Source organism: Bombus flavifrons, chromosome 15 (genome assembly GCF_040668555.2).
Source record: "Bombus flavifrons isolate JBK064 chromosome 15, iyBomFlav1_principal, whole genome shotgun sequence".
NCBI classification, from domain to species: domain Eukaryota; kingdom Metazoa; phylum Arthropoda; class Insecta; order Hymenoptera; family Apidae; genus Bombus; species Bombus flavifrons.
In genome coordinates this window covers 1,868,005-1,883,987 of record NC_138456.1, presented here as the reverse complement: position 1 = coordinate 1,883,987, position 15,983 = coordinate 1,868,005, and the positions used below count along the sequence as shown (strand labels likewise).

The window sequence follows — 15,983 nt, the reverse complement described above, 5'->3', positions numbered from 1 at the left end:
GAAAGCTTTTCATGGACATTTGGTAACGTTTGATTTATTTTAACACAAGCAAACGTATTTATGCGTCAGCTTTTTTCTTATTCTGGATAATTGGTAATATTTATTTAGTATTCTACAATTTATTTAGTACCTGAGATACATTTTTAACAAATAATGAGTAATATTAACGTAATTAATACGTAATATAGCAAAATTCTATTCACACCACTTTTTATATTTTGAACTTGTTAAAACATTTTTTGTATGAAAATAATTTTGTAACTATCATTTACGTGATTAGAAGATCGAACTGACTGTTAGTAAATCTCTGATTTTAAAGATGTAGTTTTTCCAATTGCGTAGGACACTTATGACTGTTAATACTAAGATAATAAGAATTAAGAAAGTAAATTCAGAGGAAAACGAGCTATTACGATCTTTAAAATAGTAATAACGAAGATTTATTACATAACAATATTGCTTCTTTTCGTTACATCGCCTCTGAATTTTACGATATTCGATAATTATTTTGCAAATTAACGACATTAATTGCGAGTTAATGTATTATCTAATGATCCACTGACGGGCGAGGTTATTAAATATCGAGGATAAGGGGTGTTCTAAAATTATATTACGCCATGCAATCATTATGTTTATTAAAAACGTCACTTAGGCCATGTATTTGTCTTGCGAAGTGTTCGGGTTTCACGCGTACGTATAAAGTGATGAGGATACCTTATGCTACATGAGTGTAATTGTATTGTATTTACATATTTACATGATGAAAAATCATGCACCGAAAATTACAATTGACCAACGACCAGACACAGGGTGTGTATTTACAAGCGATTCTTTCAGCTACTATTAGCTGATTACATTTCAACCATACACATTTTCGTCAAACAATTTGCTTTGGCTTATTCTTCTGCGATTTTTTTCGTGGGAGGATGGTCACTAGTAATGCTGATACTAAAAAATTAAATTTGTATGCAATGTACATATAAGAATATTATGTCGTGACATTATTTTATTATTCATATACCAAAGGATTTAGATGATTTTACCTAGAGAGGCAGAGCCAATCATAATGAAGGGACCCAAGCAGGACATGTCAAACAGGACTGGAAATAGTAAATTGCCTATGACCGCCCCAATTCTGCCTACCATCATAGTTAGACTAACTGCCATAGTCCTGAAGAAAAGTATTAAATAATCGATAAGATACTTGAGACGTAGAATAAACAAATTGCTAGAAAATTATATATCTTTGTACCTTAAACACGTCGGGAAATTATCGACGATTACGTTTACGACACAGGCACCACCTATACTCGACATGGCTACGAAAACTGAACACAAACCAAGAATACTGTTAGTGTCTTCAGCCCAGTAAAGCGAGCCACAACAAGTAGCTGCTACAATGAAACAAGTTGCTGCAATAAATAGAAATTATAAATTATTACGAAGATCAATATTTTCCTGTACGTTCCTGTACAAAATTTATGTCCAGCGTAGATATCTCACCTATAAGTTTCTTTTTCCCTACTACAGTAATGAGCGTGCCTGCCAAAGTATATCCTATTACACCGGTAACCGCAATTACGATAGAATTAATGAATACTTTTGAGTTCAATTCCGCCTGAAATAAAGCACGCGTAAAAAATGATTGAAATCTTCAACGTATACAAACAAAAGCCAAAAGAGAGAATTAATAAATCCTTCGTAAGTACGCGTAACAAGCAACGATGTACATTGTACAATCTTAATTTACACCATCGCAATGTAAAAAACAAAGAAATGTGTGTAAACAAGGAATGATTTATTGTATTTGTATGTAAGTAACGTAATACCGGTACGCATATGTGGGCAGCATTTAGAGTTTCGTTTACAAAACTCGTTGAGAAACTATGATTGGCTCCTTGTTGGCCTAACATGTAACAAAAGCGCGGCTGCGAGCTCGAATATTCGTATTTCGAATCGTCATTCTTGAATTGTTCCATCATTGTGAATAATTGTGGCATCCATAGTCTAATCGAATTCGATCTATAAATTGAAATTTCCTCATTGGTCAACGTTTTTCGTTTTTACTATGATTAAAGTCACTCATGAACGTTGACTCTTGAAATATATTCGACATGATATAAAGAATTCAAAGAGCCAGCGATAATGAAAATATGTTTCAAGAAAAGTTCAGTTAATCTAACTAACCCTATCGTGGCACCCAGTTGAATCATGCCGATTGCGATCAGTTTGAAGATGTTTGGCGATAGAAAGAGTGGTTTGATCTGTTGCCAGCAGGAACGTAACTTGTCCTTTATCTTACTGTTACTCGCCAACTCAACGGAATACTCGTCATTGATATCTTTTATCTGAAAATGAAGGTCATTTCGAATTGGACTTGGTATTAAAAATGAACGAATGAATGGTCACATTAATGTTATGCAAGGAGTGAGCATGAGTGGAAATATAACAAGTGTAATTGAATTGTATCGAATGGCAATTTGCAATTTTTCGCGGAGAACACTGAAATATCGAACATTGCTTACTGGATATGTGTCTGGATCCTTGCCGGTGTTCACCGAGTATATCTTCCTGAAAACTTCAAGAGCCTCTTCTCTCCTGCCTTTCAATAAAAGAAAACGCGGGCTTTCGGGGAATGCGAAGATCGCTAAGCAGGCAAGAAACTCTGGCAACGAACAAATCGCCAAAAACACACGCCATGAACTGATCTTTATGACCCCGGTCCAAACGTTAATGGTCCATTTTTGCGGTATGATTAACCAGGCGATGCCTGAAACCAAATATTTCCCCTGTTTTATGCGGATGAACGTAAAGTAAAATAAGAAATGAAATTGAAGATCTATATTAAAGACATTAAAGAGTTTATCCCAGTCGACACATAGAATTTTCTTCTATCTTATAGACATTCAGTGTTGTCTATTCGTTAATTGCTCTTCCTTTTAGTATCAGTTGATACAGAGATCAGAAGAACATCGCTATATGAACGTATCGTAATTTTTCTTCAATGAATCGCTTCAATGGTCAAAAGGGATAATTTCCACAGCTATGTAAACACATTAGAAAAATATGAGCGCGATTAAAGGCTACTCACATGGTAGAGAAATATTTCCAAGCGAGAAAAACACCCCTAACCACATATAGGTTCGAGATCGCTGTGCATCGTTGTGCACTTCTGCCAGATAAGACATAAGAGCGGCATACGGGCCGGACATGCTGCAAGCGTGCAAAGATTATTATCAAAATTTTACATTTTTTGAAGGAATCAATTTTAGCTGCCATACGCATCGTCAATGATACAGTAGATTTGTAATTCTGTCTTAAGCTATGTCTTAGTTCAACGTAGTTAGTTAACGTAAAGATAGATACGAATCGTAGCGATCGAAGTATTAATGTTTTCATTGCAATGATCGTTGTATCAACTTACATTACGCCATCGAGAAACTTGAACAAAATTAAAAGCCATGAAGTATGCGAGAAACAAGCCGTCAAACTCATGATTCCGGCGACCATGTAACCGTAAAACATTATCTTCTTACGACCAAACGTATCGGTCATAAATCCCCAGAAAAATGAGGTGCTGATCATACCTGAAACCAGCCAAATTTTCAACGATAGTTGGGAAGTTGGATTTCTCGGTTGGTTTTATGACACGCACTTTATCGATATGAATCATATTATGTTTATTCATTATATTCACAGTAATTTTAACGGATAGGCAAAAAAAAAAAAAAAAAAGAAAAGAATTTCGAAACTGACTTTCAAAGAATATACATAAGCATATGTTTAACAAATTATTCCCTATAGGAATAAAATGTATGTACGTGATTGATTAAATGCTAAAGTTACTTATTATGACGAAAGTAATAATTAATGTAATTCGATATAAATTTTGATGTAAATCGTGATACAATAAAAATGAATAATCTTCTTATTCGAAAATGAATCAGAAACGAAGGATGAAGTTTCCCAATGAAAGATATCGTTCTAAACAAAAGCTACTGGAATTGTCCCAGAAATACAGATGCAGATATTATGCATTGTAAATCATATTGGTTATGTTTGATATAAACATTGATCTTTCCGTGGGACTTTCCGTTTTCATAAATTCTCATATCTCTTTTACCTGTTCCTATTGTTGTCATAATATCAAATTCTTCGCAGTATACTGATATCAAGCTTGTCCGTTAGAGTTTTATTAAAGGTGACGTTGTGCGTGGCATTATCAACAAGTTATTAATTCATACAATAAAGAAACGATAAGCTGTCAAAAAGTTTATTTTCTCAGAATACTGCGTCTTATGCTGTTCGATTCCTTTTGTATAAATTGTACAGTCTTCCTTATCAATTCCTTAGCAGTTACTAAACTGCTTCGATAATGAAATTTCCGGATAATAGAACAATCACTTTCCTGGATATGAAATTTCATTTATTCAAATACAGTTTAAGATTAATTGATAGTTTCTTTAAGTAGTTATGGATCCAATATCTTTTTAGTTGCTAAGTCATAGAATTGTTTCAACGCAAGAAACTGCATAGAATTACATTCTTTTTCCATTTCGAATCATTCAAGCCCTTTTTCGACCGTCACGAATGCTTCGGTACGAGAAGGAATCTCTTCCTTATCACTTTTGTTTGTTATTTCCATTTACATAAAGTCGTCGTTATTATCGTTTTTATCGCAATGAAATGATTTCATTGCATCAGTATATTTACGGTTTCTCTACTGTTGCCAGCATCACAGAGATCGACGTGCTTTAGATCATGTTTTTGTTTTTCGACGTTTGTGACTGTTGTGGCTTTTCCAACACCATGCACTTTTGCTAATTCTCTTGCACTTACATCTTTCGAGTTCTTTAATCGTGTCGTTAGTTTCGTACCAAATTTTTATAATTGGAATTTGGAATAAATAATTGGAATAAAGAAAAGAGTACACTCTGCGTACGAACGCTAATAAAACATGTACATATTTGAAACGGAAAATTCCGTTACTGGAAAATATTATGTTCGGATGTATAACAGAGATTAAAAATTAGAAACTCGTAAAGTATCTCTTCGTTTCTGATTCGAATTAATCATACGGTAACCAATGCGGTAAACAGTGCGGTTTAGACTTTTAATTTGCAATAATCTTAAACAGGTCATAAAATAATCCACTCTCTTTTTCTTAAAAAAAATTCCCAACATCTCAAATCCGATAAAGAGATCTTTTCAAAGTCTTGCTCTCTTACCTGGCAAACAATCGACAATCTAAATTACGTTACAGTAGAAATAAAGACGGAAGCAATTTTAAATTACGAGTCGAACGATCTCTCGCCGATCTCGAACGCGATTTCTCGTCGCTTGAAAATCGTCACTCGAGATCGTTGCCCACGCGAACCACGTAACCAATGCACGATGAAGTACAAGAGTGTGTCATTTAATTACCATGTCCGTACTCGTACAAATACATTCCCTAACGAGTCCGTAGCGTACACCATGTGTGTTCTAACCAGAAACTCGAAGCGTACCAAATGCGCGCTTTGACTCTCTGTGTCTTAAGCTCAACCTGTAATTACAGTCGCGGTTACGTGATTACGCCAATAAATGAATATACCACCTGCGAACGTCATCGAGTTGAGTAGACCCTTGTCGAACATGGTGAGGCTCAAGTCGCACTCGGCCGATGGTAACACGTACGACATCGCCGATGACGAGAAAATACTGGAGAAACTAGCGGGCAACACGGCCAACAGCAACAAGTAGTTGAATTTTCCATAGCCTGTCGAAAAATTTTGCGTGTACATGGAAGAGTGCCAGACGTCATTCGATCGATAGGAGATTCCAAGGAAAGCCATTCATTCGATTGGATCCAATTCTAAGTCGGATTTCTATTTTCCCCTCTCTCTCTATATATACAGGGTGGTTGGTAACTGGTGGTACAAGCGGAAAGGGGGTGATTCTACGCGAAAAAAGAAGTCGAAAATATAGAATAAAAATTCTTTTTTTTAATTTTTCCGTCGAGACAACGATCTACAATGTACATCCGTTATAACGAGACGTGATAAGGTGCACGCGTACCGAGCGAAAATTCAAAGTCGATTTTCTCGTAAACAAAGCCTCAAACGAAAAATTTTTATTCTATATTTTCGACTTCTTTTTTCGCGTAAAATTACCCCCTTTCCCCTTGTACCACCAGTTACCAACCACCCTGTATATGATATTTCTGACCGTTTGCTTTTCTTTATCCTTAGAAAAGATGCACGTTTCGATGTGAAGCATCTTTACATCGAGGAACATCGTTTTGTTCGTTTATTTCGTAGATGTTACGAAAGGAAAAGAAAATAAAAATTCTTTAAGAAAACGAACAGCTCAAAGCTCTTGGAACGTTACTTAGGAATGTTTATTTCCTTTTTGTAATTTGTATAGTTGTTTCGGTAATTGTATACGCGTATATGCATCGTTCAGGATTTAATAGTTTTGAAAGATAAAAGCAAAATAAGCTATTAGGTTGTCTGCAAATTTTTACGCGTTTCTTTTTTTGAATTTTAAACGCGCGAAAGCGATTGATGGAGCATAAGACGTTGTTCTAAGTGAGAGCGCGGAATAAAAACATCGATATATGCTTACCGGCATTAGTTATTGCTCGTTCGAAATCTACGGGACCAGACTCCTCAGACTTTACGTCTTCACCTATAGCAAGACACACAGTACACGATTATTGATCTTTTACAATAAGTTTTGTATATTATTATATTAACGTTGTAAAGCAGCAAAGTAACGTACATCGCAAATATTTGTAGCTAAACATTGAAAGCAAATCGAAGAATCGTTTAAACACCATCATTCACGGAATACGTTTAACAAAATAAATTATTACTATCAATGATTGAAGTTAGTAATTGAACGATAAAAAAAGGATTGCTTAGGATTATATTCTCCCTGTAAATGAACGTTTACAAACATAGAGTTCGACAATTTATAAATTTGACGTTAGTTACATTTTATGATATTTAATCAGCACTTAGTTACTTTAGTTTCACGGTATTTGTCGTTGTTAAACACGATTTGTGTAAACGAATCGTTGTTACACGATTGTGTAATATTTATTATCGCAATAATCGAATTATCGTCAACGCGCGACAGATTTTTATTAAAGATATTTCATTCGCCACTTTATTATAAATTACGATTTAAAGCGATCGGTATCAATTGTGAAAAGTTTGACAAAAAATATTTGCGAACGCAATTAAAGTACGATAGAATCATATCATATAAAAGTGACATTTATTCAAATAAGAAAAGAAAATGCAAGCAACTTGCAACTGATAGCATTTAGTAAAATGTAAAATTGATCACTATAACACTGTAATACGTTTGACAATGACTAGATTTAATGGTGAGGTGATGGCCGAGGAAGTCTAACTGAAGAATTAGTAAATACAACAGTAATTCAAGTAGAATACTTGTTTACACTGATGGTAGCTCGTTAATTCCATGTATTTGTAGAAAAAATGTATAAACACATAGTGTTTGAAATTTTCCAAATTCTTGTATATTGTATTGCGTATGTATTACACATCCGCACATACATAGATTCTATTTTCATATTTCTTATTTATTCGTTTATTCTTTTATAATTTATTTTACTTTTATTTTTATTATCTTGCAAGTGTATGTTTATTATATATCTGCTTTTGCACGATAATCGTGTGCGAAACTTTACTTTGGTCAATTACTCGTTTAGTAAAATCAAAACATGTTGTACGGTATTTTAGTATTTATATTGGTATCACGTTAATAATTATTTATATTAGTACTTGTACAGTATTTTGGTATACATTCTTTTTCATAATTAGGATATTAGGAAATACTCTTGGATGCAGCAATTTTTATGTACTATATCACGTTTGAAAATTGTGACGCGTTAGTAAGTAGAGCTTATCAATCGAGAAAGGAACGAAGAAATGTTTTCATTTAAAGGAATATATACATAGTTATGACATTTAACATCTTGATTCACGACATTGAATGGAAGAACAATGAACCATATTAATTACGTGAATAAGCAATTTTAATTATGACTGGCATGCCCCTGAAAGCAGATATAAAAATTTAAAGGTATAAAAATAATCTCGCGTCACGTGTATTAAAATATTATGAATTATTGTTAGGGATTTCTGTTTTCCACGCTGTCTACGAAACAATGATAATTTATTTGATATAATTCGAATTAAAAATTCTCCGACAATCTAAATATGTATATTTGTTAATATTTTCAAATCTAACGCGTTTTTCATATTCTGTGAAAGTGAGACTACACGTGGTATAAAAATCAAAATATCGATTTAACACGTTCGTCGTGTTCGTCTCGAAAACAAATCGGCACGTATTTTTATGATACACGTATGCTGCGAACTGGAATACAGGATGCAGATTAATTATCACAAAATTTCGAAAAATATTTTCGCAACAATTCGTCCAGGGTACATGTGTCGGTCTATCGCTTATGCTTGTTTATGAAAATTATTTGCTAACATGTTACATATACAATGAAAAACCGGTCGTTTGAACAAGCATTTCCCAAGTAGCAGTCGCAATAAGATATTTATTCCCATGTCGACAGAGTCAAATAAACGTTGTTGGTAAACGATTAACCAGCAATTCCTTTTTCAGTTTCATTTTTTAACTTCGTGTAATTAAACGCTATAAACATGCAGCTCGAGTATTCCATCTGGTTGTCATGAAGCAAACATACATAGCTACGTACAGTGCATTGGGAAACCGTAAATCTGTTAGGTGTATTCGATAATGAAGGAAAATTCCGTAATACCGCAAGGGGAAGTAGCGTCATGTTCTATGAAAATAAATATTAATAAACCTACTATCCTTCTATTGCTGGGGCATTTATCATATGCAAATGGTTATCACCTAGTTATCGGTATATACATATATGTGCTGCTTCAGTTTCGTAATCGCAATTATTATTGTCAGGTAATCGATCAGATAATAATATTTGAATATTGTAATCACAGGTATGTACAGTGCGCTGCTGAAAAGAAGCTTCGCGGTGCGACACAGAGACAAGGGAGGTATTGTTCACTATCGCTCACCGTCACGCATTGTTATATCGTTTTATTTGCGTATATAACACTTTTGGCCAATATGTGTGCTTATCTTTATGATCATGTCGAGTCTGTCAGAAATATCCAATCGGCGGTGCCGCATTCCTCCCGCGGAACTTTTCTCGAGCAGTGCACACTATATTTTGAAGCGACACGACCGTGACGCTTCCGCAAAAGATTACATTAAACTCTAAACGATTAAACAATCTAATGAAAAATGTCAGCAAACGTGTAAACTAAATGTAAGATATTGCGATGAAACGAAGTTTGAGCAACGTTGGGATAACATTGGCAGATACGAGTTCGTACACTTTCTGTTAAGTTTTTATATTATTTATATAATATTTGAATAAAGTATCGGTAAAAGAAAGAAATATACCGAAAAAGAAAGAGAAAAGGTGTTGGAGTAAAAGCACTTGAGATCATCGCACTTGTATGAGATCTCTCTACGAAATAGTATTTCCGATAATACGTACAAAGTGAATGAAGTTTATGGTTTTCCAATGCCATTGTGTTTTCCAATGCAATTGTTTCTTTGTTTATTTTATTATAGCATCGATATTAAATTCCAGGATCGAGTGATTGCGTAAAGTAGTCACACGAGTTAATTGATGAGCGGTAATCGAAACAGGTTTGAGAATTAATACGTATAAATGTAAATATGTCATTGAATCGATTGGTTGATTGATCATTTGAAATTTAAATATAATCCATATAGTCTACTTTTTTAAAATTACGATAATTACTACAATCTTGGGATAGCAATAACAAGGTATTTATTACTCATACTTCAATCCGTGTAACGATCTTTGGTGTAAAAGCAACGCTTTGTGTGTTTATTCAGGTAGACGTTTCAAATCAAACCCAACAAAAGCGAGAAAGTTACAGTTTTACGTGACTTTTGAAATAATTCGTGTCGCACGCAATACGTGATTTCTTCGCTTTTCAGTCTGGTTCATGACAAATGTGATAAACGGAAGGAAAAACATTATTCATGTGTGAATTCCTCGCTAACTTTTCTGTACGACGTTTACGACACCGTTCACACATTTTCATACTTCCAAAATTAAATTCTTTTACTAGTTTTTCACTGACGTGTGAATTTGCGGCACGAGTTACGTCGCGGTCCTCAGTCGATTTTCCGCCCGATATGCAAAAAAGATTCGAGCTAAATAAAGATTTCTTGCGCAAAAAATTGGAAAAATCATGCAATTTTTCAATCTGATGAATGGCAAGGGCGGCGATCGTGAATTCGTTTAATTACCTGTCACGGTTAATTTGAAATTTGAAAAGTCGCTGAACCAACGACAGCCGCGTAGGTATGTAGCGCTGCGTTTATTTCAGATTGTTTAATCGGCAAATATTGAACTTTTACGTTAACGGTATTAATTCCCATAAACATTAGAATTTTCGATTAAAACGCGATTGAAAATCCGGCATTGATAAAACGGCAAAAGAGAAAGAAAGTAGTAAAAATATCTCCTCCCACCAAAAAAGAAAAAAAAAACACAAATACAACTCCTTTACAAACTTACCGCTGTACTTCACCGACGGATTCATTAAATATCCTGTTTTCCTCCGCCTTCTGTGATTTTGTGTCTTGAGCCAATCAGTTAGAGAAACAGCTGTCAAAGGGGAGAACTCTCTTTCTCTCTTACACACACGCGCGAAATCGTCGCGGCGAACGACGATTTCTCTGTTTCTTTTTCCTTACGAAAATAGAAAAAACGGAGGATAAAAAGGAGAAAAAGAGAGGTAAGAAAAGAAAAGGAGGAAAAAGGATAACGAAAAAGAGGCGATGGTTGGGCGCTTGTAGCAACTGCAACGTGTACCGTGAAGAGACGGAGAAACTGAGCGTAATTTCAGCTGCACGCACTGCACATGCCTGCCGCGAAACTACAATTCGCGCTAAAATCAGACAAACGCAAAAGTCACCTGCGACGTGTATGTAAATTCGACCCTGGTGGGGCGAAACAGGTTGTCGAAGCGAATCGTACGAGCGATAGACAAAAAAGATTCAATTCCACCCGCACTGACACATCGATCGACCCGCCATCGTGTTTCATCTTCTCAACATCTCTATTTTCCCTATTTCAAAACTGTCCACCACCTGTATCCAGGATGCAGAGTATTTTTTCTTGTCTATTTGTTCGTATTCAATTAGCACGTCGATTATCCCTAGTAACATTGATATTAACGCGATATTAAGAAATAATTACTAAAATAATACTAGCAGCGTTGATGCGAAAGCGATACTCTCTGGTACTTGACTTGTCCACGTTGCCACGAATTGTAAGTGTAAATATGGTCTTCCAGAGGTCGTGGTCGTTTTTGATAACGTTATAGGAATTCAGGAGGGACAAAGAACCGTTTTTTGGTTCAAAACTGTCAAACGAAGTTCGAAGTTATACTTCGGTTCGTCGTGGAGAATTACTTAATGACTAAACGTAACGCGATAATTTTCTAATGAAAAATACTGTTTAGCGAAAATGAGTCGTATTATCGAAAAGATTTTATATAATATAAAAGAACGTAATTGAAGCAGAGCTGGATGGTTTTTCACGATTGATACGATTTTACCGTTTTACTGTTACGCGCTTTTGCTATGGACGCGTTAAAAATGCGATGGTTTCTTCCTTTTCTTCTTATTAAAAAGTGTCATATTTTTTTAGCGCGGTTAGTTTAAAATGTCCTTTAAGAATAAACGCTGTAATTTAAATATTGCAGAAATTCGCCGAACTGATAAAAATGTATAGTTTTTACTTGTTACTTAACCTTACGAAATTAAAACAAAGTACATGAAAAAAGAAAGTCACGCATATATCTATGTAATTAGCGTCGTCCTCATAGATAAACAACAACATAACTTGATACTACGCTATCTGCAGTAAATTTAACAATTATCCAAGATAAATTTCTACGAAATGAGATAAGACAAAAATTTCAGATCAAAGGTTTCTTTTAATTCCAGCCTTCTTGCTTTATTTATACGACGTAAACTTCGTATATGCATTCAGCATTCCACAAACACTACAACAAAGTTATTCGATGATATTGAGGACTTATCAGTATCCTCGTATTAATCGAAGAATAATTGGACAAATCGTTCGTTTCCACCACAAAATTAAACTGCTTCACCGGTAGTAACGTAATTAATGCTTTCCAAATGATTCACGTAATAGTGAAACATCGCATTTCAGAAGTGTTCTACTAATTCTTGAAATTTCCGATAACAATTTCCTATGACTTATATTTAGTCATCACGTCGGAATTGTTCCGTTAGAATACTATTTGTCATTCAAACTTATCAAGATAAACAATGATATACAGACGTATCGTGTGCACTATACGTACTAATTTATTTCCTAATCCTTTGGGAGCGTTTCGATAACGTAACCAAGTGTTAATAATTAAAAACACATTAGGGAAAATTCCGTCTCTTTGTTTGACGATCACTGAATCTCTGCACCGTTTCTTTTTTCGCTGATACGGTCGTGTATTTTGCATACACACTCCTAATCTTCTTACAAGAGAGGTTATTTACAAAGAAGATGGAAAAAACCAAGATGAATAATTAAACCGCGACTGACATAAATTTTCCCATCAACTCCGTTATTTGATTCATAACGTAAGTGGTAAAACACTAGCTAAACGTACGAAAGATCAAGAACTACTTCATCTGTATTTTTATTGAAATAATATAATTAACAATACGGTTCAAAGTAAACAATTGGATTGTTGAATCGAGACATTGTTGAATCTGAATTTGTCAAGGTCTTCGTTTAGTGATCTAAAAAGAAAGATATAAAAAGCTAACACCGAACATTCATTTACCGTTACAAGGTCAAATCCTCATTTGGATCTTCACGAAGCTACAGATATTCGGTATTCTGTAAGGCCAGTGCAGGATTCACGAGGTGGTGATGAATTCCAGGACAACTTGGACAGTTCTAATCAAGACTCGACCAAAGTATTGAAAATCTCTTCAAAAATAATGGTCAAAACCATTAATTTGCATATAGAATGGTTTCGTGGCTTGACGCTCTTTCAATTTGTCATTGATTTAACTCTAGACGCAACAAGTTAAATACAAGTATAGTATCGTAGACAAAAGGACTAAGAGATATCGGGTAAACCATAAACAATGTCGCGAGAGAGTCGAGGCGCCGTCGGGCCTGTCACATAAAATCACCAGTCACAACTCAGATTATATAAAAATAACAAGGTTGAGCCGTAACACAACTATTAGCTTTCTTTTTATCAATCTTTATTATAAATACAATAATCACAATTGAGTATACACTGATGCGTATGTATTAAGTACGCGACTACTCTAAGGGTAGAAACTTGGTAAAAGATGTTGACTATTCTAAAGATAGAGAATAAGTGAAGTTCAGTGACGATGCTGTGTCTGAGGAAAGCCAGTGATGTGTCCAGCATACGGGACCATCGGATTTGTTGATGACAGTTTTGGTTAGGAAAGTGAGAACAGTAGACACCGCTTCCAATTGGATAATAAGAAGGTTGGTGGACCAAGAAGGGCCCCAGCCGCCCTCGATAGAAAGTTGCTAGTGGGAAGCATCATACGTGAGAAAAACCAACTTTCCCGTGTCAACCCATAGCAAACAATAAATGTAAAGGACACCTGAAACAAAAGATACTTGTTTATTCTGAAGGACCTTAACTATGAAAATGCCAAGACCCATGGTGGTTCCTTAAGACTATCGAGGGTACGCGCCAAGGATTTGTAGACATCTAGCTGCCATCTTGCCCGCGGTGTGTGGCCTCTAATGTGGATTGATGTCACAGGCCCATCAATGTGTGACGTCAATCCACATCAGAGGTCAGATGTGTGCAGGTCCTCACCGCGTACCCTCAATAACCCCAAGGACCATAAACTTAAACTTTTAGTTTATTAACCCTGTAAGTGTTATCGGTTTATGGATGATCCTTGGAACAGTCCTTAGGTTTATTATACGTTCGTACAAATTACGGGGAAAAGCAGGTATTTGCCTAACGATAAAAGTATTTACCTAAAGGGAAAGCTGATTTTCCCCATGAACAATGTCACCTACGAGCCACGTTGGTAAGAGGCTTCCTCCTCCTATCTTCATTTATTAACGTGGGCTATAACCAGTTGGCATCGCGGATCGTTACTCTCACTTTTCCTAACGAAAAGTGTGAACAACGAACCCGCGTTGTTAGTTCAAAGGGCACACCCACACCGAGCTTTCCTGCGTAATAATACGAGAACACCTCTGGACTGAAACTACAAACTCTCATCAGTCAACATCTCTCAGATCAGTCGCGTAAACTGTGCTTATTAAGTTGTGATATTCAAGTTTCATAATAAAGTTCAATAGAAAAGAAAGATAGTGGTGGTGTTACGGCTCAACCTTCTTGTCTTTAAAACTTAAGCCTTAATTTTACGCGACAAATGTATAGTTTGAATAGTTCAATTCAATAATTTCGTAGAGAAAGTCTACGTGATCCTGGCCACGAACGGTTGCGGAACACGTGCGTGGTGGTGCTAAGAGAAAGAGACAAAAGGAACGCTAAGGCAGAAAGACGATTTAACAATCAGAGTCAGTAGAGAAGCCAGAGGGTGTGAATCGAGAAGTCAGAAAGTGCGAGTTGCGTTGTCGAGATAGTGTGGTCCGCGTGAGAGAGAGAGAGAGAGAGAGAGAGGGTTGGATCCGTGGTGACGAGATTAACTATTGAGTTGTCTGAATTATAGTACGTCATTGTGATTAGTTCATGTTAAACAACCATCGTTTTCTGTTAAATCAATATCTATACAATCCATTCATTGTAAATAAATCATAATTATTTACGATACTACGTAAGTTTATTAGTATACTTGTTAAAACGTAGTGATAATAAATAATAAATCATCGAAAATAAAACGCAGATGCACGACAGGAATAGGATGAGGTAGTTCGGCCTTCTCGTTCATCTCAACAAGCTTAGAACATGTTGCCCGTGTCATTATTCCAAGCAACTTCTTCTTGTACGTGCTATCGCCACGTGGCTTTAATTTCCGAGATACGTACAAAAAGCTTTTGTTCAATTTAAAATAAAATCATATGGGTTTCTAAATTTGTACGTAACAATTACGATAAGTTGGTACAGATTCTGATTGAAAGTAATTCACGTCGTGATGAATTGTGTAAAGCGCAGTAAACCATGACATTTTTTTTCATATTTGGTAAACTATTTACAATCAATTCTCTTTGAGAATTATAAGTAAATTATTTTGGCGTGGTACTATAACTTCGATTATAGTTTTTTTTATTCTAGTTGAATCTAATGCTTCAATCTAAAGGGTATTGTCTTTTTAATCTGCGGATTTGATCCGTCGTATCAAGTAATTGGTTAACTAATGGGTTTTGGTGGTTGTTAACTCCTATATTATATCTGTTTCTGAACATGGATATTTCTTTTTTAACCGTGGGTATCTTAAGGTCGCGATGTATTGTTTCGTTGGTAACATACCAAGGTGCATCTATTAAGGATCTTACAGTTTTTAATTAGAATCGTTGGAAAATTTCTATGTTGGAATTACTCGCTGTTCCCCATAGTTGGATCCCATAGGTCCAAACAGGTTTTAATATGGCTTTATATAGCATTATTTCACTCTGCATGTTTAAGTTGGAGCGTCTGCCCATGAGCCAGTAGAACTTTTTTAGTTTTGTTTCCAGTTCTTTGGATTTATCTATGTCATTCTTCCTATGTTTCCATGTCATTCTTCTGTCTAGAATCATGCCCAGATATCTGATTGTATCTTTGTTTGGAATTGGAATATCATTTATGGTCACCTGTGGGCAGGATTGTTTTCGCAACGTGAAAGTTATATGACTGGATTTATTTTCATTTATTTTG

At 35.3% G+C, this 15,983-nt stretch overlaps 1 protein-coding gene across 3 annotated transcripts; it reads right to left on the bottom strand.

Moving 5' to 3' along the window:
* Nucleotides 1-616: 616 nt before the first annotated feature.
* On the bottom strand, nt 617-11,022 carry LOC138187522 (synaptic vesicle glycoprotein 2B). 3 transcript variants are annotated; one of them, XM_069128423.1, is made up of 12 exons: nt 10,637-11,022; nt 6,607-6,669; nt 5,597-5,758; nt 3,425-3,587; nt 3,092-3,213; nt 2,526-2,770; nt 2,188-2,348; nt 1,830-2,022; nt 1,504-1,618; nt 1,253-1,412; nt 1,044-1,171; nt 617-948 (listed from the first exon to the last, which is right to left on the bottom strand). In XM_069128423.1, exons 1-12 carry the CDS (start codon nt 10,659-10,661, stop codon nt 878-880), a joined length of 1,608 nt encoding a protein of 535 aa, XP_068984524.1. In that variant the 5' UTR covers nt 10,662-11,022; the 3' UTR covers nt 617-877. The 3 variants fall into 3 exon arrangements, with proteins under 3 accessions (XP_068984524.1, XP_068984523.1, XP_068984525.1); XM_069128422.1 differs by lacking the exon at nt 10,637-11,022 and adding an exon at nt 6,763-7,407; XM_069128424.1 differs by lacking the exons at nt 5,597-5,758; nt 6,607-6,669; nt 10,637-11,022 and adding an exon at nt 5,425-5,571.
* Between the last annotated feature and the right edge of the window lie 4,961 nt (nt 11,023-15,983).

Excerpts from the sequence above, each read along its gene's own strand:
- LOC138187522 (XM_069128422.1), bottom strand. The coding sequence starts at position 6,823 with ATGATGGTGTTTAAACGATTCTTCGATTTGCTTTCAATGTTTAGCTAC. Across the intron at positions 1,619-1,829 it reads CTGCCCACATATGCGTACCG|GCGGAATTGAACTCAAAAGT; the intron begins GTATTACGTTAC and ends GCTTTATTTCAG. Across the intron at positions 1,172-1,252 it reads AATTTCCCGACGTGTTTAAG|GACTATGGCAGTTAGTCTAA; the intron begins GTACAAAGATAT and ends ACTTTTCTTCAG.